The sequence below is a fragment of the Centrocercus urophasianus genome, unplaced genomic scaffold, assembly GCF_019232065.1.
Source record: "Centrocercus urophasianus isolate 14NV4802_14NV808 unplaced genomic scaffold, USGS_Curo_1.0 seq_16, whole genome shotgun sequence".
Lineage (NCBI taxonomy): Eukaryota > Metazoa > Chordata > Aves > Galliformes > Phasianidae > Centrocercus > Centrocercus urophasianus.
The window spans coordinates 446,742-472,528 of record NW_024884711.1 but is presented as its reverse complement, the minus strand read 5'-3'; the positions used below and the strand labels follow the sequence as shown (position 1 = coordinate 472,528).

The 25,787-nt window shown below is 39.8% G+C and overlaps 1 protein-coding gene across 1 annotated transcript; it reads left to right on the top strand.

The window, feature by feature from the left end:
• Window positions 1-241: 241 nt before the first annotated feature.
• On the top strand, window positions 242-24,407 carry NEUROD6 (neuronal differentiation 6). Its single transcript, XM_042817316.1, has 3 exons — window positions 242-379; window positions 604-697; window positions 22,983-24,407. The coding sequence occupies exon 3, from the start codon at window positions 23,004-23,006 to the stop codon at window positions 24,015-24,017; it is 1,014 nt and encodes a 337-aa protein (XP_042673250.1). The 5' UTR covers window positions 242-379; window positions 604-697; window positions 22,983-23,003; the 3' UTR covers window positions 24,018-24,407.
• Window positions 24,408-25,787: the final 1,380 nt, after the last annotated feature.

The following is a 25,787-nucleotide window of genomic DNA, read 5'->3' as shown; positions in this document are numbered from 1 at the left end:
AGCATCTTCTTGGGACTCAGCTTGCTGCGCTTTCCATAATCCACTGTATTTTCTATCTAGGGCAAGAAGTAATTCATGTACAGACCACCCTCTTTACATGATCCCTTCTTTCAGAAGATTATCTCATCACTTTCTGTTTCTCTCCTGGTAAGCACTGCTGCCGCACGTCTGCTCCTTTACTTCTTCCTACTCTTTTGCAACGTGCTGTTCAACACAACTGCAGTCAAGAAAATACTCCTAAAGGATTTTTTCTTCTGGGCTTTCATTGTGTTTCCAAGGTGTACCTTCAAAACTTAAAATGCTGCACTGAAATCTTGGCCGTGCAAATGCTGGAGATTTGTCAAGAACATCCTCTGGGAGCCTGTGATCTGTTTCAGTGGTAAGAGGACAGCTATGTGCTGATTAAGCTCTTGATACCCAGAGACAACAGCAACAGTCCGTTTTATCCATCTGAACAGCATTTTGCTGTTTTGGCATCTGTGCTCTCAAGTGCTTGCATTGTGGAGATTTTTGTAGTAGCACTGTTCCAACTGCTGCTTGCAAAGCACCTCCTTACGGTGAGACTTCCCTTGTTTTCATGAAGTATTTCATTTCTTTCCTAAGGCAACAGCATCCATCAAGTTCCAGATTGCTGCCCCTTCCTGGCTGTTATGGATGCCCTGTGAATTCTGCAGTCTTTGGTACCCAACATAAGCAGGTAAGTAGTCACCCAACACACCGCTTCCAGTTTATTAGAGGAGGTTGTTTTACAGCATTCACTTCAGTCACGATACCTCTTGACTGAAGTCCTTCATTTGCTATGCAGTCATTTACATTCTGTTGTGATCTAGGTTTAGTTTATGCTTCCTGAATTTCATCTGAGTGGCGGTATTCCCTCTTGGTTCAGTCACATACCTCTAAGTTGTCATGTATGTTTTCACCTCCTGTCAACATTCATGTTTCACGCACACTTTTCCCAGGAAATCTCATGTGCTGATAACAGGCCAGCAGGTGTTTCCTACCAAATGTTGTGGCTGCTCATCTCCTCTTCCAGCCTCACCTGCCTTTCCCAGAACAGACAGATTATATTCAGAATATCTTACAGAGTTCTGAGAAATAATATCCTATAGCACAAGACAGCACAGATTGTCATTTTCTTTCCTGTTGTACCCATTTTAGATATTTGGCTACCTTTAAATCATGCTCTTGTTTCAGACACTGAAATTCTTTTGCCTCCTTAAGCCTCACCTGTAGAAGCAGCTGCTGAAATACCTGAACAGCCTTTGGAAGTGGCTTCTTTTGGCTGTTCACAGAGTAAAGCCCATACCTGCAGGCAAAAAAAAATTCTTAGCTATTAGAAAAATCCCATTTTACTTTCACCATTGTGAAATGGCCTACACAGATATCAAGGTGGGGTTTTGGGGGTTTTTTTTTTTGTTTGTTTGTTTTTGGTTTTTTTTTGCTTGTTTTTGTTTTTAAATCAAATGAAATTATTGTCTTTGTTAGGACTGATTTGTTAACATGTCGAACACATAGAAACAGAGCTTCTGATCATTCCCTTTGCACCTATATTCAGTCTGTGTTTCTCCAGTTCTTTGGGAGGAAGACCTCCATATTTTGCTAGTCTTACCAATACAGGCAGTGTCAGAATCCAAATGGAAGCTGGCTTTTGTCCATCTTCTGTCTCACAAATACGGATTACTTTTTCTCCCATATCAGTTTTGAATGTCACAGGTTTTTTTTCTTTGGCCCCATGCATTAATTAGACCTAGGAAGCTAGCTGCATTGTGATCCTTTGTGCTGTACGGTAGCCAAGAAGAGTGCTGTGTCACTGCTGCTGCTCTATTCTCTTTGGGGGTGCTCTCCAACTGCAGGCACCGTACACCCTGTACTTTTCTGTTTGCTTGTGCGTCATGCTTTTGCAAAATAGTTTACTTTGTGGCTGGAATCAAAAAGCCTTATCCAAATGCAACTCTTCGATAAAGCTGAAATGAAGCATTTGGACCTCGTGAAAACAGACTGTTTTGCTATTTTGCATGGGGAAGTTTAAGAAAAAAGTGAAAAGCTTCTCAGTTATAGAGTCTGAGAATTTCAGAGAGGAAAATAGTCTTAAACGGGCACAGTATTGGTTTCTTTTAACACAGTTTCAATGGCCGGAATTGGAGACAATGTCAGAACAAAGAGCTGTAAATATGGAAGGTGATATTTCCATCTAGATCCAAAAGCAAATTCACAGCTGTCTAAAATTAAAAGAACAGCTTGGTGACTTGGGAGCTTACAGGCATGTAGAGCTGTGCATCTGCCTGCGCTTTTGGCTCGTGAATACCAAGTGGTACTAACCTGCAAGGAGGATGGCTGCATGCATGGGGTGCAGAGAATCAGCTCTCTTATTTCAGGAACAACACCTAAATAACATGGTGCCGTGGCTTCCAGGTCACAGCCACCTCATAGAGGTGAGTTCATCCATCTCCAAAATGACACCCGCCTATGAGGCTGGGTTTTTAGAGTTCAGGACCTTAACGATGCAGATGGAGAGCTCAGCAGGAGCGGGGTGCTGAAAAGAGTAGTAGGAACAAATTTACCTCTTCAAGTCCAAAGAGTGTTTGGATATCTGTGTGCATATCAAGCGTGACTTTGGTCAAGCAGCTTTGGTTGCATGGTCCTACAGATTACTGTTCAGTTTTTACCTGAGGGTGATATTTGTGAAGGAGATATCTTAGTTTAAAAATATTTTCTCCTAATGCAGTTGGCTGTGACTAAATGTGTGAAAAGTATTCTTATCAGAAAAAAGTAACTGCAAAATCTATATAGTCTCCTGTAGTAATTAAAAAATATTTTAAGTAACATCATTTACCCATATTAGTTCTTATGACAGATCCTTATTCACAAATCCTTTCATATTAACATAGATCTAACATAGATCTCACATAGATCTAACAGATATTGTATTACTAGAAAATCATATTTGTTCATGTTGCACTTATTTTCAAATGGAGTTGTAATGAATTCCTAATTTTTGAGTTAAATGTAGAATTAAAACTTATTTATATAATTTTTTAAAAAGGGTTTGTTGGTTTTTTGTTTGTTTGTTTGTTTGTTTTTGTTTTTTGATTTTTTGTAATCCCCACACATTCCTTATAATAACAAATTATTGCACCTGGCTGTAGATATGTAAAGGAAATACAGGGATTTCCTCATTTCATAGGGATGATTACATTTTTAGTTATCTTGCATTTATTTAATATGTCAAGGGCATCTTGATAGCTAATCAGCACCTGTGAATCTCACAGAAATGAATAGATCCAAGTTTATAAGATATTCCTTTTGACTCAGGCCTAGTTTACACTTAGATTTTACAGTCTAATGAAGGTATACCAGCAGAATCCCATAGGAAACAGAGTCTATACCTACAGAGTATATGTTAGCTTAAACTCATTCTTTGAACAGAATTTTAAAACACTTCATTACAAATATAACTTGTGCTATGACTTTAATCGCTGTAGCTAAACTTCTGAGGTTGGTACAAAAAAAATAATAATAAAAAAAAATAGAAAGGAGGACCGAAGTGACTTTTCCAAGGCTGTGCTATGATACAGCATGAGAACTAGGGGAAGCTGCTTGAACTCCATCATGATGTAAATACCACAAACCAGTGATGGAATTTTCTGCAACAACCAAACAGATGTCAAAATTTCACCAACTGGTAAAATTTATTCAACGCTTTCAGACAAAGGCCCAATGGGCTGTATGAGAGCTGTCTTGGGGCCAGCACCTCATAATATCCTATCCCCGTTCTCTTGTTTTGCTGAAGGAATACAGGAGCATTCCCTCAACTGTAGCAGAGAGAGCAGTGCAAGATGTCACAGGGCATCCTCCGCAGATTCCACGTGAACATTATCTCTATTCTGCTCTACCATTTTGAGAAGAGCATTAGTAAGCATCCTACAGACGTTATGGCATTTGGATCTATGGCCCCACAGATGGACATACCTCTCTTCAGTATTTTTCCAAATGTCACAAAAACTTGTGGGAATTACTTTCCCCTTGTATGTGCATTACACACAATCCGGGAACACAGAGCAGGACTGTTGAGATATATACAAGGCACACTTACAAGAGTGTCCAAGGAGGAAAATACCACAGCACAGCACAAGCTGGAAAGCTAATCTGTTACCCTGGTTTTTTTATGGGCTCCACTGAGTTTGAGTTTCCAACATTAGCAATTGGTTAGTCAGTAGGATGAGGAGAAACATCCCTGTCCCATTTATCATATAGCAAGGAGACTCTTTACAGCTCCCCTTCCACACCTAAATCAGGAGATCTGCAGCTACTTTGCCTTAAAGACTTCACTGTTAGAAGCACTACTGGGTTTCATGGTTGCAGTGGCTCATTGCAGGAAGGAAGCTAGCGGGAAAAATAGTTTAAAATAATAATAATAATTAGAAAAAAGATTAAGCTTGTTGGTTTTTTTTTGTTCTTATGTTTTTTTTTGTTTTTTTAAATAGCAGTCTTAGTATCTTGGTCCACATATTTGCTCTCCATTCTTCCAACAAAAGACAAGACGAGCTTGCGCACGCGCGCACACTTGTGCTTATTCTATGCTTTTTCGCCTCATCTGGCAGCCGCTTTCCGGTCCAGCAGACACTAACATCTAATGAGTCAAACTTCCCATTTTCAGACTAATCAGTCGGCTGCACTAATTGCAAATGCAAATATGCAAATTTATATTAATTAATTACTCTGCTAATTAGTTCTGCGGTCTTTTTGGGGTAATAAATCATTGTGCAGTGGAAGGGAAACACGTCCTGTACCATTTCACTCCACATAAAAATTTAATGTACTCATTGAAGAAAATATATTAAAAAAAAATCTATTCTGATAGCTCTGCTTCTACTGATGAGTTCCCTACAGAAAGGTATGATTGTAAGAAGGCTTTCACATCTTCAGCAAATGCCATCACTAAGGTGCCTGTTAGCAATTTAATTATCACATTATGAGCTCCAGGAAAAGCCAGTTTGCTGTGCTGCAGGCTGTGACTCTGAGCTCTGTAGTTCACACATTTTGCAGCAAATGCTGTTTATACATACATGAAAGATAATCTGGAGAAAAGTGCTTGGTTTGCTCTACCTGAATGAGCTGCTAGAACTTGCTTACAAATTCCAGAAAGCCAGATCTGCTAAAGCCCTTCTGAGTGCATACACTTCATTCCTCCACTAGCTCAAATCTGAATGGGTTGCCGAGAAGAAGGAAAAGTGCCCTAAGAAGGGACTCTTGCAGAGCCTTTTCATGGCCTTGAACTGTACTTTGGCAACGATCCACTTGAACCAAGGGGAGTTTGGTGTCTGCTGCCAGTGCCGCTGCTCCCTAACTCCCCAGCACAGCCCGGGTAAAGGGATGCTCACATCATTGCCCTCCTGCTGGTGGAGTAATTCATATGAAGTTACACTAATCCACAGCAAAGCTACAGTGCACAGTTCAGCCCAAGCATCCCAGGAGCCAAATTCTTTTCTAAGAGGTTTGGAAAGGCATTAAGGAAGGTGCGTCATCTCATCTCACACAAACTAAGGCTAAGCAGAAATGCAGTATCTACCACAGCCCTCAGAAGTTTTTCTCATCCTCTACTTTCTTATTTTCCACTGCTACAAGAAATTGTTTTTACAATTACTTTTACAGTGCGCTTTCTTGAGAGTTTAAACATGATCAGCTGTGATAATCTCATACAGAAAGGCTAAAAGCCAGATAAAGATGTTACAAAAGTCAGCAGTGCTGTTCTTCTATGTAGTTAGGAGATTCAGACATCTGACATGCAAAGTCTCTTCTGAAATAATAGGAAAGAAAAAACATTAGCAAAGGTTTTGCTTTATGCTTTAAATTGTTGTGTTTAAACTGAATCAATAAATGTCTGGCAGGTAATTAAATTCCAAAGGTCTTTATCATGATATGTTTAACTAGAACTTGAGCTATTTTTTTTATAGTATGGGGAAAAGGTTACCCTCCTTATCTGAACGCAGGAATAAATTGCTGTTGAACTGCTAATCTGAGCCCAGTGACTGGGAACCAGAGGAAGTAAAAAAAAAAACTGAAACAACTTATGTTGACCAGGCAATTTTTGGAACACAAACGAAAATTTGCTTACAAAAAGTTTCCACCTTTGGTTAAAATAATCAAGTGAACTAATGGTTTTCCCTTTTAACATCATGCAAATTAAAATATTTATTTAAAAGGCAACTGCCTTTGTGCTTTTTCTAAGTTTACAGGATCCTGGGTTCACCTGAGATCCAAATTGTTTATTGCACATTACAGTTTCTCACCACCTGCCGTCAGTTTTGCCTGGTATTAAAAAAAAACAGGTTTTGTTGTTTTCGTTTTATTCTTTTTATTCTTTTTCTTTTTTTTTCCCCCACAACCCTACAAAACTTTCAGAGATTAATATGTGAAGATTTTGACCCAACTCCACGGGTAACTCTTTAATAATAAATAGATATGAGAAGGTGATGGGACTTTGTTCTTACTGTCTGTAGTGTTCTTTAAATAATTACATTTAAATCATAATTGCATTGGAACATAAGATATAACTTGTGACATTTGACAAAGTCTTTGGATCCTTTGATGGGCTGGCTTCAATTAGAAAGCTTTAGCAGCACATGCGTCTTTTGCAAATTGCATTGGGCTTCCTCACTCCAGGCACTGTGAACAGAATTATCTTTTGGTTTGTTTTTTTTTTGGATCATGCTCATAAAATTGCCAAGAAATTTTAGTCAATACTTACTGCTGACGAATATTGTCTTGATTCATAAGACTTACATATAGCCAGAAAAAAAAGCAATGCTAATAAAAATTCCAGCATGGTAGTCTATGTTTATTCCTTTCCACATACTTCTGGCTGATATTTATTCTCCTGTCAGGGTTGTGAAATTAAGACTTTTCTTAATATATAGGACTGCAAGACCCATTTGGCAACCAAGATGAAACCCAGATGAGTGCTAAGATTGACAGTGTTTTCACCCTTATAATTAGGCATTCACACAAACGGGGTTTTAGTTTGCACTTATGCTTGGAACATGGCACTTCTTCATACAGGGAACAGCATTCACATGTTAACATTTTCACTTTTGTTTTTTTGTTGGCAAGTAAATCAGTGTACTCGCTATTGACTTCTGTTAGCATTTTGCTATATATTATTCACTATTTATTAGTGCCATATTTAAAATGAATTGAATGAGAGCAAGGAAGGAACGTGTACTGCAGCCACGGCCCCTTCCTTTGCTCTGCTGTGGTGTAGGATGGCACTGCTTAGAGTCTTCCTGCTGCCTTCAAGTGAATGCTTTCCAAATGCACAGCACCAGGGCAACACTTTCCAGCATGATTTCTTTTGTTTTGTTTTTTAATTTTGCATTTTGTTCTTAAGTGTGAAAGAACCCCCATTTCTTCCTGAGGGAGGGACTGGTGACCCCAGTGCAGAGCGCTGAGCTAATTTGTACCCTTGCCTTCAGTTGCACCCTGACTCAGTGATGTCTGGAGGAAGAGCACCAAAGTGGGAAACCTTATGGTAGTGTAGGAACCGTTGCCAGAAATTCATCAGGGACTGTGATGGATTCAGAACAGGGTCCTGCTTATTTTAAATTGAGGGGGAAAAAATGCTCTGTGCTAGAAGATAAGGCAATAGGACAGCTAAAGCCTTGCTGTTTCACTAGATCTGAAATGTGACTGATTTGCTCGTACACAGCAAGAAATTTAAAAGAAAAAAAAAATAAAGCACCCTTGATGGACTGTATTTTGTATGTACTTAGTCTGGAGAGCTCCTTGTCACAAGAAGAGGCATTCAGAAATGTATGTTTGCAAAAGGAATTGATATGCATATCAGAGTTACCATAATTAATTACAATAACGTTTTTGGGTCATGCTTCAGGGCTCACAGAATTCAGCAACTGTTAGAGAACAGGCTGAGACTTCACAAGGGTAATCTCTTTTTAACCTTCATGTACACATTTTAGGGGTCTCTCTTTGGCAAAAACTATCACCAGAAAACAAATATGAGATCTGATCAAATAGGAAATACAGAAGATAAGGAAAACTTGATCACTTGTGTAAAAGTGATGGCATGATATACTAGGTCTTTTGTGTCAAACTGAAATTAATTAATACTGTTCATCTCTGTAGAAACAATTGCATGTACAACGGACAAGAGGACAACTGTCTAGATTAAAATTAAGATTACATATAAAATCACTGGGGGTAAAAAAAAATGAATGGACTAATAGTGGAGAAAGGCACAGAGAAGCCCTAAAGGCAAACAATAGAATGAATAAGCATGGTAACTGCAAACCACCTAAGCAAAAAATAAAAACAACGATTGGGGAAATAGCAGTAAAATGCAAAAATCATTTGTCTGTACCAGAGATCCACAACCACAGTTCTTTGCCTCCAGGCACTCTGAAGCACAAGGATGCCTTCTTACCCAAGTGGTATGTTACCCAGAGAAGCAAGTCGAGATTGCTGCTCATCTATTCTGAAAGAAGGGAGTGATTCCTCCCTCTCTGTTCCCACATCACTGCAGCATCTCTGCTGTAACTCAGAGAAGGCAGTTGCATGGGGAAACACACTGAGCTGCAAAGGGAAATTTTTGTACTGTCCTAGAATCAAAGGAGCCTACCGAGGTGTGAAGGGTGTGAAGCAGATCAGTGTATCAGGGTCAGGGGCTTCCACCAGTGCAGGTCACAAAGGTGGAACTCATCCAACATATCCCCACCTTAGGCAAAATGTCAGCCTTGCTCCCTCTGATTGCACTTTGAAGATCACCTTCGTTAGGGCATACTTCACTAGGCAGAGATGTTGATCCCACTGCGTGAGAGGTTAAAAAGGAGTTGTGATTGCAAAGCACCTTGAGCTAGTTAAAGCTAAACCAAAGCCAGAGCATTCTCCTACTGAATTCTCCCAAAATTTCAGTGTTTGTTTTCAATCCCAGCCATGATGAAAGGTTGCAACATTTGTTTGATATACCCCCTACTGTATTTTCAACCAAAAAAAAAACCAAACACATTTAAGTTTCAGAAACTGAACCTTTTCAGCTTTGATGTACAAAGTGGGAAATAACAGCTCATTGCCAGACACTTAAAACAGAAAAACGCCTGCTTCTCTGAAAACAGTTCACACTGTGGGAGTTTTCCTCAGGAGCATGATCTCCCCTGCAAACCAGGCTCTCTGCCTAGGCTGCATAGCTTGTTACCAAGGAATGGTCATTCAGAGCCAGGATTACAGTGCACTCACAATTTGGAAAACAAATTATTGTCACAGAACAAAATCCATAAAGAACTGGGGCTTATACCATTACCAAAAGCCAAGACACATAAACGTGCAACTGACTAGAGGAATATACATTTTGGTTCTGTCCAGCAGAAAGATTACTCCTGTTGTGACTTACTAACGTCAAGGAGGAGTGATTTTGACTTTCTGACCAGAAAATCAACAAGTTTCACAAACAATGATGTGTGCCCACAAAACATCTGACTTATGTGAACTGCTTTAGCATCTGGCAAAGTATTTCCAACCAAGTCTAGTCCTGAGCCTACAAAGCTTACCATGGAATTATTTTCATCCAGCGTTAGCCATGGAAAGAAAACTGTCCATCCCAAGCAGGTTACCTAACACACAAAGTTAGTGCAATATCTCATTGCACCTAGCGTGGATAGCCAGAAGATGAAGTTGACTCTTTCTGTTCTCTAAAAACAAGCTTAGACCTGTGGCTTTCACTTAGACAGCGGCTGAAGAGGAAGCTGAGGGTACATGAGTCTTTGCACAACTTCATGTGTAATGCAGGGTTATTATTCATCATGTGTCTGACATGGTGTGAGCGAATCCCACCTGGAGCTGAGCTCAGTGAAAAGCCCCTACTGTCATTCTTAGCATCACCGTGTATGCACGCGTCTGCCAAGACAAAACAAAAATAATAATATCTGGGGCTCTGTATGACTAAGCGCCAAAGTCCTGAAAATATGGCATAAAACAGGATGCTGAGAACGTAGGTTGTAGCAGCCGAAGATGACAGAAATCATTTTTCCTTCACCAATTCTAAAAAGTCTTGCAGAAAGTGGGACTGGTGAATTTGGAGTAAACTTCAGGCAGGATTTTAAACGTATAGGGTCTCAAGTAAGTTGGCCTGTTCATAGTGTTTAGGCAGATTCAAACCACAGGCTTGAAATGAGGGTAGTAGTGCTTAAAGAAAAAAAGACCCTCAGCCAATAAAAATCCCTTAAAAATGACAACAACAGTTTGAGGAGAGTTGTTACATGTTCGAAACACTTTGTTTTGGAAGAAAAAGCTGCTTTTTCTTGCAAGCCAATTACCTATATTTAGTTCTTCTTTAAATTTCTCATGTAAATTAGCTTGTAATGTAAAGAGCAAAGAGGAAAAGTACTGTGTGCGGTTCTTTAATAATCACTACTCAACCTACTTAGGGAAGAAAACTGAATTAAAATGCTGACTTCTAGTCAAGTCATCTTTTTGCATTGTTTTGTTTACCGTATCTTTTTATTTTTATTTTTTCCTTTTTTTAAAGATTTACTGATCCAGGAACAAAATTTAGTTTCATGAAGTAAAAACATAGGAACTATTCAGGACAATTTTGTGTCTGGTTCTTAAATCTCTCTCTCTCTTTTTTTCTTTTCTTTTTTTTTAATAGAAAGCACACAAATTCACATTTATTTTTGCAAAAGCCAAGACACATTTACTTGTTGTATTCTACTGTAGCTTTACATAAACAGAGGTGAAATAAAGCCTTAGTGTGCAAGATACCATTGGAGCAAGGCAACAGCTTCTTGACCATAAACAAGTTGCAATTTAAACATTTGAATTCTCTGAAACTGAGTTATAGGTTTCTCTGCAATAGAAAAGGCAGCATGAGTGAGTTTGGATGTGTTTGATCAAACTGTGGACAAGCTGTGCTGTAAACAGAGAGATTCTTAAGCTAAATCAGGCTAGAGAGGGACAGAAAAATGTTTAATGCTGTGTGGCATTACCAACACAGCATTAAACCACAGAGAACAGTTTCACTGACCTTGTTTTTTTCTACCATGCTTTCTGTCCATCCTCTACTAGCTCAAGCCACCACTGCCTCAGGTAAATAATAATCAGCACCACCACTTTTGCCTCAATGACCAGTAAGAGATTTCAGGAGGCGATTCATACCAGATGGAAAAAAAGCAAATTGCAAAGTAATGTTTGTGCTTGGGACTTGCTCACATCAGACTGTTGTGTGCTACTCTAGCCACCTTAACACTCTTTTCTTTCTAAGTATTTGAGGATATAAATTGGATTCTGTGTGAGGATAGTGGTGCTCATGGACTTCACAGCAATATTTGCAGTATTCACCTTTGGGAACTTGTCTCGTATGGTTTCAGCCAGGAACAGATGTTGTAAGTACGTAGCTTGAATAGAAGTATCCTTATTTTCATTTGAGATTGAAGAATAAAATTGTTTCTCTCTTCTCTTTTCTTAGAAGTTAGAATTAGGTCGATGGGAAGGGCAGATGTGTGTGTGGGTAAGATCTGAAGAATGAAAGTTGCTGAGCTCTCAGCATATTTCCCATTCTACGTCTGACTGACTGTGGGAATTTGAGTGATAGCTCTGGCTATGAAATGCTGCTATGAACTTACTGACCCAGTAGGTGCCAAAGCTTGATTTCACTTTGTGCAGTGCTGAAAGATCTTTATGTGCCATGTACTGTACGATATTCCAAGCAATTTTAACAGTACCAAAAGTAAATGGATTTCTTTGCGCGTTTCCGATAAGAGAGTCTGAGTATCCAAGCATCTTTTCCAGCCACTGATGGGATTTTGCCATTTTAGTAGCAGTACTCATGGAGAAGTTCAGTTCTTATTTGGAAATGCTACTATTGTGCGTAAACAGTTGTTAACTTTGCATCAACGTCTCCATGGATTCAACAGTCCCTAAGTACACATTGACAGCACAGATCATTATGATTACGGACCCTTAACATTTAAAATGGGAGGGGAGGGAGGTTGCATGCGTGTGCATTCATCTCCTTGCTCCCTCTCTTTCACAAACTATAAGGTTTAATAGTGATTAACACTAGACCACAGCACTTCTAAATTAACGATAGCCCTGCCAATTCTAATTGGTATTCTAATTAGTCCGACAATTCTACTAATTAAGAACATTAAACTTTTTAACAAAGGCTATCTTTTTGTCTTGCGTTTGGCAAAATGGAATTGAGGGTATAGGGGAGTCAGAACTGCTACTTTAGAGAATTATTGACTATTGAAGAAAAAGAAAAGACGGATTTGGGGGTAACGTAAAAACATGCATTGATGGCAGCTCAATAACAATCACAGAATATCTTAATTATATGATATAGTGAGTGAATGATAGAAAAACTGTTATACTGAAAACTCCAAATGCAGAACGTATGCCTAAAGATATGTCTGAAAAAGATTTCCTTTTTCAAACAATGATTTATCCCGAGTGCAATAAGGATTTCAGCACAAAACACTGAAATTCATACTTTCCTTTGTCTGTAGAAGGCTCGTATTTCTAAATTTGCTTTCTTTTAGATATTAAAAAAAAAAAAAAAGCAGTTGGTCCAGTATGGAACATTTTTAGTAAATATTTCTTCCACATCAATTGAAATGTCTCATTTTGAGAAAAAAAAATGCTCATGCAATGCACATACAGTATATTGTATGTGACTTTGAAAATAACTGTCCTTTTTGATTCCTTGAAAATCAATTAATTCATTCTCTGTCCTATTCTCAAAATGAAACTTCATTAGAGGACACTTATACACAAAATTTTATGCTGAAAACAATATGCAATTTCCTGAAGGAAAACAACTTCCATGTTTTGCCAATTTGTGTTTCAATATTAAACTGTAAATATCTTTTTCATAATCCAGATTTCAGTTTTCAAGAGAGTTGGAGCATTTGCAGTCTTTGCTAAAAGCTCACTGATGCTCACTTGCGCCCCAAGAAGAGAATAAATAACACGTGAAATTGAAATCAAAGTGTGGCACTGCTGAAGTATTTGTTCCAAACCTCACCTCAGAATTCTGAACCTCACAGATTGTACTCTTCTCTGCACCCTAACTTGAAATCCTCTTTCTTGGATCTCGGAATCACAGAATGGTTGAAGTTGGAAGGGACACCTGGAGGCTGGAAGGTCTGAAGATCACCCTGATTCTATCCAAGTCTCCTGTTCAATCAGGACCATGCAGAACCCAAGACCACATCCAGGCAACATTTGAACGTTTCCCATGATCTGGTCCAGTGCAACAAAGACCAGGCTGTAACACCAAGTGTATTTCTTGATTGTTTTACCAATTCTGTGTCACTATGGCTGTATTTACACTGTTCAAGGGCTTAGAGATACAGGGAGAGGCTATTCTAGTCACCGCCTGCTGGAGACAGCAAATGTTCTCGGCATGGCTATCTTCAAAATTTATAGCAAAGTACCTTTTTGAGATGAATTTTACCTAGAAGACTTTACCTAGAGAGGTGCTTTACAGGTCCAAATGCAGAACACAGAAGCAAGCATGGCTCTCTGGACACTTCAAATTTCAACCCAAGCCGCACATAAAACTTTTGAACTCAAGAATAAGCCCCTGCCCATATTATAACTCATTATTCAGAATGTACATCCTGAATACTTTGTAAAACTCGTATTTTCCTCTCCAATTTGCATTGCAGTAATATAGAATTGAACTGAAGAAACAGCAGCTTAATTGAAGATGATCACAAAGAAACTGAAATAAGGCCAGGTACATACTGGCTGACTTTCCAAGCCATACCACTGAGGAAAAATAAAGGAAGGAAGGGGATGGGAAGATTCCTAATTTGCAAAAAATATATGCATATTCAGTATTGTTTCTGCTAATGGCTGTTTTAGCATTTTGCAAGCAACCTATATCCAGTACGACCTTTTCCCAGCACATAAGAGCGTAAAGAGTCATACCCCAGAAAGGCCACAGAGGCCAGGTAGAAAGTCAGCTTATATGGCTACTAGAACAACAGAGGGAAAATGCAAGCAAGCACTGGGCTCAGCAGGACACACTACATTTTTCAAGAGGGGAACCTGGCCAGAAAGAGGGGCTTTTTGCCAACCTTTCAGGTGCCTTCTGGCCACGGCTGCTTCAAAGTATTCAGGGATTCAAACCCGTTCTCAGACAGCCCAAGGACAGAAATGAAAACTCAGGGCTGCCAAAAGATACGACTTGATTTCCTTTGAACACCGTGTAAGATGAGATGGCTTTGGAGAGTAGTTACCTCCAAAAACAACACCATGTGCTCAAGACTATTGCATGAAGCACTGATTTTGATGATGCCTGGTGGCTGAGGAAGCTGGCAAACCATAAGGCTTACACAACTCCTCAGAGGTTATGTAGACAGAAGAGATGCAAAGAGATGAAAATTACTGAAACTACAGTTTACTTCATCCTGTACTTGCATCTGTGATAACCTCACCTCTTTTTATGGCAAAAACGTACATTTACATTGATTTTGGCCTGGGGAGGGAGTTTTTATAACAACAGGATGAGGAGAAATGGTTTTAAAATGGAAGAGGGTAGATTTAGACTAGATACCAGGAAGAAATTGTGCACTGTGAGGATGGTGAAACACTGGAACAGGTTGTCCAGCCAGGCTGTGGATGCCTTCTGGAAGCATTCAAAGCCAGGATGGATGGGGTATCAAGCAACCTGGTCTAATGGGAGATGTCCCTGCCTATAGCAGGGGTGTTGGTAGGTGATCTTAAATGTCCTTTCTAGCCCAAACCATTCTATGATTCTGTGATTGTTAGACAGTGTCACTTCCTGGAAGATGTCCACAGATCTTATAAAAAACATCTGCACAGGTAGAAGAGCAGAAATTTGTTGAGAGAAATAACACACTAAAATGGCTTTTTATAAAAATAAGAAACATCAATAACTTACAGATAGTTCTCAGCTAGAAGTAATAGGAGTGCTCATTCATTATTGTGGAAAAAAAAATGTATTTAAAACATTAAATGGGCAACTGTTATCAGGAAAAAAATCATTGCAGCCCAATCTGAATTCAACATTGCTTTACAGTTGAGCTGAATTTGGCTGTGCCTCTCACTTTCTCAGAAGCTTGGGAAATGAATCCAGAAAACTGTTTTATATATATGAAAATAACAACAACTTTTCTACTTGCAGTCAAATCCTGACACCAAGTCTCTAGTACTCTTAGGGGAAGATGGCTTAAATGATCCAGCTTACACTCTCTGTTGTGAAATAATCACTCTATGTCTTGAGGTCATGATCCTCCAAAGTATATTGCTGTCCATTTTCCAGTGCCCTCAGTTCAATGAAGATTTTTTCAGTTTTCTCCAACAGGAAAAGGCAGCAAAATTAGAGCGTCTGGTGATGCTGCACTTCATCTAACTGCTCTTGAAAAGTAAGTTCTACGGTATTTATAATACAGACACTACATTCTTGAACACTCTTAGCATTTCCTTAGGGCACTGTAAATAACTAGAACAAGATCTGTGTTGTAAGAGATCTCCCTTTTCCTTCTGGAAAGTAGCATTTCCTAGCTTCACAGGAGTGCTATCATGACAAACATCAAATCCTGACAGTAGCTTAGATTTTATTTTTTTTTTTTAATCTCAAATTTCTTTCCTTTTTGATAAGGAAAGATCTCCAGCAAGATCCTCAAATCCTTGCATTGTCGCATTTCGTTTGCTGGTTGGAAAATATGAGAAGTCAAAAGCGTAGTATGAATCTATGAAATGTAAGGCAGGCCACAGTTCTAGGACAGCTTCAAATGCCTGATCCCACACTTTCCCCACTTTCTGAATGAAAAATTTAACTATCTGGTATCAGAATGAGTCCTATCCAGCAAGGGTTATGAATTCAGAAGGAAAACAAAAAGGATATTCCCATTACAGTGAGTCTGAGTCACCCTCCCCCCACTTAAAATGTTTCATAAGAACAAGCATCTCAAGTGAGCACTGCTGTTAAGAAACTACCTGTATATTTGTACGTTTAGAGAGAATTGAGGCTTCCTAGGTAGATATGGCATTTGCTACTCCGCACTACTCAACTTGAGTAATACGCTTTCAAAATAGGTTTAAAAGGAATTGTTATTTCTAAAGTCTTTTTCTCCTAAGGTGTTCAGTTGTTACTTCAGCATGCTGCTAAAATTTGCCCGAGGAGTGTACACAGGACAAAAGAAATGATGATTCTTAAGAGCTTACAGCTTGCCTGAATCTGGGTAAAAGTTTTACGGGGGTAAAGAAAAGTCATTTCTATAGCCTGAGGGCTTTCTCCCTGCTGAGTTTCAGAGGTCTGCTCCAAATAATGCAAATGTCAGAGTTTCTCAGAACTTTGCAAGAATCTTTTGCAAAACACCCTATCGTTTCCTGGGAACAAACTGTCCACCAAAAGTTCACATTATTCTAAGGTTTTGGTTTGTGCTTCCCTCAAGTCAGCTTTCATTAAACTTCTTCATTTCCTACCATCTTGCATTTCATTTAGAGCAGGCTGTGTCGTCCCTGATCAAACTACTCATCTCAGTGTGTGCTTTCTGGAAGGCCCTTTTGCTCTTCTAGTTGAATTGGTGCTTCCAAGATGGGCCTTGCACCAGTACCAGCACAGAGTATAGGGTTTTCAATCAAGCATTTCTTATGGGAGGTCTTTTCTGGTGCTGTGCACACCCACACCACCTCTTCCGGGAGGTTCTGGCTGCAAGGTATGTCTTGAAAATCAGGCTTTACTGGGACAAAGACATCCCCAAAATGGAAACACAGAAGCTTGAGAGTGAGTCACTGCAGGCAGCAGCAGAAGAAAGAGAAGAAAAAAAGCAGCATTGCTAACTAGCTGTTTGACAGAGATTGCCACTAAAGAGTCAGCACTGATTGGCAGCATCAGGCTGCTTATTATAGCCAAATGTCCCTGCTGTACCCTCAAAAGGCTATTGTATTTACTGACCTCACAGCATCCTCAAGGTAGAGCAGCAGAAAGTGTGACAACCTCAGCCACCAAGCGTGAATGAAAAACAAACAAACAAAAATCAGTCTGTTTCTCAGAGGTCCCCCTCACACCACAAAGCAATAGGATTGACCTTAACCCTCTGCAGTTTGAAAAAGTGACACAGTTGACTGAGTTGACTGGAACATCTTTCCCCAAGGAGAGAGTTATCTTAAATCTCATACTACTGCAAGGTGCATGTCACCTCTTGACCTGGTCAAAAAGCTTTCAGGCTGTACACTGCCATTGCTTTGCTAGGTGGAATGCAGTAAAGTTAACCACATTTGTCTCAATTCTTATAATTTTCATTTTCCATCTTAAAATTATTTGGCTCAATTCTCTCTCTCCTCATTTATAATAGTGTAAGCTAAGAGTAGATCAAAGTTAATAGGATTATGCTAAATGTATGTCATATCTAAATAAGATCCATTCTATTCATGTCTTTCAGAAATCTTGGAACAATTTCTGGTCACACAGTTTTAGTTAACCATAAGCAGTTAGCATTAGACTCAGTGCTCAGATTCTAAATTCAAGTAACTCCTATTGAAATAGAGTAACTAACCCCTCTACAACTCTTCCATACTTATCCCTAACAGCCTGTTCAAAATCTAAAACTAAGGATGTCTGATTAGAGCAAGAAACACATCCTCATTATGGAGGGCTTAAGGAGTGCAAAGCACAAGTATAACATTCTGCAGAATTAGCTGATGGGTTAAAATCACGTTTTCATACTGAACCGAATCCTCTTGGACAAATGTAGGTTAGCTCCCTGAATCTGGGGTCCTGATTAGTGTCTTCTTTAATCTCTCCTGGGAGAAGTACATATATCCCTGTATATCGTCTTAGTGGTGGTGGGAGAGGGCTTCGCTGAATTGATGGAAACAGCCCTACAGAAAGGCATCCATAAGCTACAGCGCTGTGTTGGGGATGTGGGGTTGGGTCACCCCTGGATTGTGATGCACGTTGCTCCAGTCCTCTGTAGTTCTCTGTATCCAGGATTGTTATTAGTGTCTTCATTAATCTCTCCTGGGAGAAGGAGGCATATCCCTATACATCATCTCAGGGACAGTTCTGGTCCTCTCTAGATGTCTGGGATGTGCTGGAAGGGATTCCAGGCTGAGAGTGAGGAAGAGAAAGCTTTTCATTGCAGGATGTCACTGGGACTTCACATAGCTGGGGTGCAGGGTTGTTGTCACTCTCGGTGCTTACATGGGAAAGGAGAGGAGACAGGGGGAAGAAAAAGATTTTGTTAACTCTCCTGTTGCTGAACAGCCTCCCACTGGCTGCCCATGAGGTCTCACAAGTACCAATGAATTGCATGGACTACAGCACACCAAACCTAGCAGCAAAGCTATCAGAAACTGGTCCTGAGCAAACACCATTAGAATTGCATAATCCAGACACAGTCCTGCTACAGTGTGACTGGCAGATCTGGTGGGATGGCAAAGCATGATTTTTTTTTTGCTTTATTTTAGAGGGAAAAAAAATAATGATAGAGACATTCCCTGGTGGTAAGGTGATAACAGATTGAAGCGACTGGAAGGACTCCCATGGACTGCAGTGCAGTTGGGTCAGTCCCCCTGATGCTCTGTGGAGGTTCTGCAGTCCTTTGAACTCGATCTTATTTCAGTGGTTCTGTTAATGCTGCGTCTCGTGTATTGACGTGGCATTGCATTTGAAATAGAGTCACTTTTAATTCACAACCATACAGCTCAGGCAGAGGAAAAATATTGTGGTATGTGTTCAGCAACATATTTGGTGCTGTGCAGCCATTCTACAGAGTGCATTTAACTGTGTTTTGTGTATTATTCTTAACATGCATTCACACTAGACAGCAAAGCAGCAGTTATGGGGTCTGCTATGAATGCATATTAACGGCAGTAGGCATTTGCATATCATGGATCCATAATACAGAACGCGTAGTAAAATCCTTATGAAAAGTTATTATGCATGCACAGTAAAAGCTTTTTAAACCTTGATATCTCCGTTATTTTGTTTCTCTGCTATTTATTTGAAAATATTAAAAAGGTCAAATGGTGGATTAAGAATCTGCAAAAATGTAATGTTACTACTACAGAGGGAATCCTCCAACACAAGCTAATTCTTTTTTTTTGTTGTTTTGGTAGCGGTATTAACCATTCAAAAATGGATTTTAAAATAGAAATTGAGTGGTTAAAAAAGAACACTGAGAAGATTTTTTTTATAAAAGTATTTTTTGGACATTGCTGTAAATTTCTACAGCTCTTCCCTCAACACAGAGGCACTACAATGTCAACCTTTCCTTCAGTTTGTTCTAATATTTTTTGTATGCATTGAAACAAGGTTCAGATCCTCAGGACTTTGCATATTTAGATCACTGTGCATTGTACAATACTCTGAATATGCAAAATCCTTGAGAAGGTTGACAACCCTTAGGACCTAGCACAATGTAAATCTTAATACATAAATTCCTATTGAGAATAACAGGATTCTACCCACTCTGTAACACAGATTGCAGTACTTAGGATAAAATGAAATGAATGTTGTGAGTACTACTGCCCTTACTCCTTTTGAACAGGTGCCACTGAAGTTTTAGAATCTTCCTCACTTTAAATACATTTAAAAATTAAAAGCACATAAAAAATAATCTTTAAAAAGAGGTCTGAGCTCTGTAGAAAGTGAATGATCTGATAGTCCTGGCTTCTGTTAAAAATAAGTAAGTACACATACACAAACAAAGTTTGGAGGAGGGTTTTTTTTTTTTCTAGTGCAGATCCCTAGAATTATTGAGCACGTACACATGGATGTATTCAGCACATCTTATTCTGCTGAATATTCCCTTTTTTTTTTTCTTTTTCTTTTTCCTTTTTTTTTTTTCCTGTGTTAAAAAAAGTGCCCAGATTTAAATGAAACTTTGTGAAAACAAAATAATTGGATCAGGACCGAGAACATTAACGCCAAGCTTGGGCCCAATGTGAATTAAAGCAGATGAGTTATAAACCCTTCAGAAACAGGATTTATAACGGAAACGCTGACACAGACCTATAACAATAGCAGCTCTGCCAGGGATTATTTTAATACTAAAAGCATACTCAGGCTCTCACTTTTTAAAATAGAGATTACTTAGTCGCTACAAAGCAGCGAGACATGGTAATAAAAGCAAACTTTCAGGAAGATGACATGCTATCCCCCCCCGCAACTCGCTTGACATCGCCTCTGTGCAGCACAGCACACCTAAGGAAACAAAATGCAACAATAAAACCCAAATCAAAGTGGAGTTTGCCATCGGCTGCATGGCCGGGCTGAGTCGAGTGGCTCTGTCAGCTCCAGTTAACAGCTTCTTGTCCAAGGGAAACAGACAAAAGAGTTAAGGGAGCCGAAATGGGAGGCGAGGAGGCGGCGGAGGGAGAAAAGGGCATGAGGACAGAGCCGCAAACGGGCACCTGGATGCAGCGATCAGGAGGGAGGATGCTCCCAAAGCCCAGCCCCGGGGCTTAAGATCACGGGGGGACACTGCAAGCACCCCGAATCCTTACCCACACCAGGGTGGGTGCAAGGAATGAATTGCTGCAGTTGCAGGCGAACACACGTCACTAGAAAAAGCAACACTTCTGAAACCTTGGCATCGTGTGTCCAGTCATCCTCTGTTGCTTTTTTTTCCTTCCCCCTCCTTGGGGGGGGGGGGATGGTGGGGGAAGGTCAAAAAATGATGAAAGTCATGATTTCTTAGAGGCAGTGGGGGATTTGCCGCTATTAGCCTGCATTCTGGGGCAACACAGTGTACTTCAATGGCAAAGACACGAATAAGCAAATAAACAGAAAGAAAGGTGGAAAGAAAGAAAGAAAGGCAGAAAGAAAGAAAGAGAAAAAGAAAGAAAGAAAACGAAAAAAAAAAGAAAGAATGGACATTAAAACAGCAAAACAAAACAAAAAAAACACAACAGAAAAAACTTACGCCCCAAATTCGCTTGTAATAGCATCACTTTCTGTGACTCTGCCATAGCACCCATATTACATCCTGATTCCTTCCTTCCCCCCCCCCCGTTTTTTTTTTTTCCTGGGTACCAGGTGCACCAGAGGGATGCGATCAGTACAAGACAGCACTTTTTGTATAAACAATGCCACATTAACAACTACAGGGCAGCCGTACCTGTAGGCAGGGATAGCACCAAATGTTGGCACGTCTATCCGTGCAGCTAGACTGCTAGAAAGAAGCAGCTCCAGTGGAAAAGCACCTACTGTATGTGCAACGCTGGCGCAGATTTTTTTTTTTTTTTTCTATCAGTCTAACCTTCTGTGTTGATACATGAATGCTGGTACCCACTTAGAGGGATGCCAGATGATCAGTGCAGAATGAAGGTCCCAGGAGAAAGGCTCACGTGGTTTTCTCTGCCCCGTGACGTCACTAGCAGATGGCATGGGTACCAGCTCTGGCAGTTGGCATCAATGTCACTTTTTAGAGATCAATGAGATAGTGCAGATATACACAGATCTAGGCTCCAGGAGACGATGCGACACTCAGACTGAAAAGATTTGGAAGGCAAAAAATGAAAACTGATTGTTGAATGAAATAAAAAGCTAAGGTAATGCAAATAAAGATATTTCAGTTGGTGTTGGGTGTGCATGCAAGTGTTTAAAGATACAGTATCATTGTCTTGTATTTTATGTATGCTATTAACTGTCTGATAACTCCTGCTAACATTTTATTCTTCTGATGCAATTGCTTACTTTTGTTGGTGTTATGTAATGTTGCAAGTGTGTAGACAATACTGCTGGACTTAATCTTTTACTGGGGTTTTTGTTTAGTTTTATTCTATTTAAAAGTCCGTGCATTCGTTTTGTCTCTTGGAGGACAGTGTGTCCAAGCATTTACGGCTCCCAAACTGAAAACAAAAGCAGAAATAATCAGAAGGGGGGCAATTATTTCCCTGTCTCAGCTTGGGTTGCGAGCACACGTGCACGACTGCAGCCAGAGCCCAGAGCCCGCTGCTGTCAGCCAGGGGCTGGGGAGACGCCTGAGCCTCACTGAACATAAACACTGCTACAGCGTGCAGGGAAATATTTCCCTCTCTAATTGGTGGGGCAGGAGGAAAAAAACAAAAAGACTAAATTAAAAAAAGAAAAAGAAAAGAAAATGAGCAGATAAGTTCACTCAAGGTAAATGCAAAATAAGATTTAGAATTTTTGCTGGGAAAAAGAAAAAAAAAAAAAAAAGGTAGGGAGATATTATTTCCTAACTCTAACCTGAATACGTTCAGGGTTTGATCCTTCCTGATTTTTGTCTTGTAGTGGAATATGCAATGTGCAATTTTCATAGACATTATTAGAAATAAAATATATATATATGTTTTTTTTTTTTTTAATGTTACTAGCTGAGAAATTTGGGGGGAGTTCCATTAATATATGTTTTTTTCACCCGGTCTAACTTGCGAGAGTTTAATATCTTGATTCAGAAAGAGGGAAATGTGGAGGGACAAAAACTCGGAAATCTAAGTCAAAAAGTGATCCTGAAGCGTTTAGTGTAATAAAGATATGGTACTTCTCAGTTTTAGGACTGCACTTGCTTTTTTTTTTTTTTTTTTTTTTTTTTTTTTTTTCCTCCTACCCAGGGGAATTTGTAGTAATGAAATTTATGTGTTGCTTTATCATGTTTTGCATTTCTTTGAGTTCCATGTTGGTGAGGGTTTAAAGGGCTTGTTTAAAAATAAGACAAACGAGCAGGGAGCTAATCATACGTTTTAAATATTGGTTTACTCTATATTAACTGTAGGAGACGTGGCTTTTTAGTTGTGAGATCCTGAGCTTTTCAAGTGATTTTAAAATTCTGGACAGCACTTGATTTTTAATAAGCAAGCATTTGCAATTGATACGTTATGAGAAAAAAGCATCGATTGTTCATTTATACACACACACTCCTGTATGTACAGAGCACATACAGACAAATGCAAGGTGCATGAGAACGGGTGTGTAATTCGGCAAACTTTGTAAATGGAAATATTTAAATATTGTGCTGGCCCTCTTTCAGGTAACTTAAGATTATAGAACCATGCTAACACTACCGTTTGATGAGTCTGTTGTAATGCCAGAATCCCAGATGTGCAGAAAGTTTTCCAGAGAAAGCGATGACCAAAAGCAAATAAAGAACCCGGAAAGCTTTTCGAAGCAGATCATACTCCGAGGGAAGAATATTAAAAGGTCTCCTGGAGAAGATACAGAGAAAGAGGAGGAAGAGGAAGAGAGGGAGGAGGAGGATGAGAACGGCTTGCCCAGGAGAAGAGGCCTTCGGAAAAAAAAGACAAGCAAGATCAGGATGGAAAGGATCAAATTCAGGCGACAAGAAGCCAACGCGCGTGAGAGGAACCGGATGCACGGCCTTAACGACGCTCTGGACAATTTAAGGAAAGTGGTCCCTTGCTATTCTAAAACACAAAAACTGTCAAAAATCGAAACGTTGAGACTAGCCAAGAACTACATTTGGGCTCTTTCCGAAATTCTGCGAATTGGCAAGAGACCTGACCTGCTCACCTTTGTCCAGAACTTGTGCAAGGGTCTGTCCCAGCCAACGACAAACTTGGTGGCGGGATGCCTGCAGCTGAATGCCCGAAGCTTCCTGATGGGCCAGGCAGGTGAAGGTGCCCATCATGCCCGCTCGCCTTACTCTACTTTCTACCCCCCCTACCACAGCCCTGAGCTTGGCACCCCCCCAGGGCACGGGACTCTCGACAACTCCAAGTCCATGAAACCCTACAACTACTGCAGTGCGTATGAGTCCTTCTACGAGAGTACTTCCCCCGAGTGTGCCAGCCCACAGTTTGAAGGTCCCTTAAGTCCTCCCCCAATTAACTATAATGGGATATTTTCCCTGAAGCAAGAAGAAAGCTTGGACTATGGCAAAAATTACAATTACGGCATGCATTACTGTGCAGTGCCACCCAGGGGTCCCCTTGGGCAGAGCTCGATGTTCAGGTTGCCTACAGAGAGCCACTTCCCTTACGACTTACATCTGCGCAGCCAGTCTCTCACCATGCAAGATGAATTAAATGCAGTTTTTCATAATTAATGAGGAAAATGAAAATAAACAGTGGTCATTCACCTCCCCATCTAATTAAGAGCGAGCAGATGCTTGGGCACTGCGTAATTGGCACAACTCTATTTAACGTGTTTACTAGTTTCTAAAGTGTGTTTCAACTATTGTGGGGATTTTCTATGTATTAATAAATCCCTTTTCCAATAAGCATTTTTCCTTTTTTTTGTTGTTTTTTTTTTTTTGTTTGTTTGTTTGGTTTTTTTTTTGTCTGTAAACACTGTGAAATTATGTTTCTTCCCAGAGCTTATTTCCTCCTTCCTTTTTTTCTTACCCCCCTACTTGCTTGATTTGTTGAGCAGTGTGTCTGAACAGCACCGCCGAAATAAAAGCATACACACTGTGTAAAGTCAGTGTCTATTTTGATTGTACAGTAATTATACAAATGCATGTTATTGAAATCAGATGAATAAAAATGATGTATTTATAATTGGTAGAAATTATATATTATGTATTTGAAGGGTTTAAAAATATTCAGAACTTTAAAGAAATTCTCAGAACTGAGATGGGCTTGCAATATGCAGAGGTGAGAGAGCAGCAATATTGAAAGCTATGCAAAAAACACATACAAAAAAAACAAAACAAAACAGATTTTCTGGTGGTTGTTTTTGGGTAAGATAACAAAAAAAAAAGCAATGACTGTCACTGAAATTATTCAACCTGGCCTTTAGAGTGTTGTTGGCAGGGGCCACATGCTAATATTTTAGAAGATGTTGTTGAAATTTTGCCTCAGTTATTTTGACCATATATAATCAGCACTTTTTTGTATTATTCTGACTTCAGATGTAAAGGTTTGTTATAACGATGTATAACTGTGGTTTCTCACTACGTATTTTAAATGCAATTAAACATAGATGTTTCCACTTTTAAAATACATCTATTAGCTGTGATGCTGTATTTTGCCTGATACTTATTATTTCACAGTATACAGTTGCCTTTGGTCTTGTCTATACAGCTTTCTGCCCTGCTCCCCTATCACGCTTGAGCCTGGAGATGGAAATCATGATTTATCAAGGCAAACTTCGCTCTACTTTACATCAGCCACACAGCAAACCAGACCCAAAATAGCACAGCTGTATGCTGTGTGTTAAATGAAACACAGATTAGGGGAAGAAGGTAACTTTATAGCTCAACGAAACACAGATTCTCCATTTCATATGGGCAAGGCTCTGAGTGCACACGCAGGTCACAGGCTGCCCTGAACACAGCCAAACTCAGCCTTTGCTAACAAAGAGAAAGAAGTACCGAAATGCTACACTGTGACAGAGTAGGGAATCCCTCTTTAAAAATACTTGAAAAGTATAGGTTCCACTTTCAAGTTAGAGACCCTGGGTTGCATCACAGCTGGGGCCTCAACATGTTTGCATCACACGAACCTCAGACCGTCATTCGAGAGACAGCTTGACAAAGAGGGGACGTTATAACTTGTCTAATTTCACATGTGTCTTGTCACACATTGCTTCTCCTTTAGGACGACAGCCATCTGGAGTCTCTCTCTTCTCAGGAGACCAGACCCAAAGTTCCAACACTTGGATCGTGGTCTGAATGTGCTCATGCAGGAGAAAAACTGGACATGCAGTTTTGCTCAGCCATCATCTTTTCTAGATATAAATGTCAAGCCCCAAACAGGCCTTCTGGAAGCATAGTTTTGAGCCGTGGTTCATGAGATTGGCTCAGGATTATCCCATCATTTAGTGTCAAGGCTGGGAAGAACTAAGCAGCAGTTCTTTATCTGGTGATGGGTAT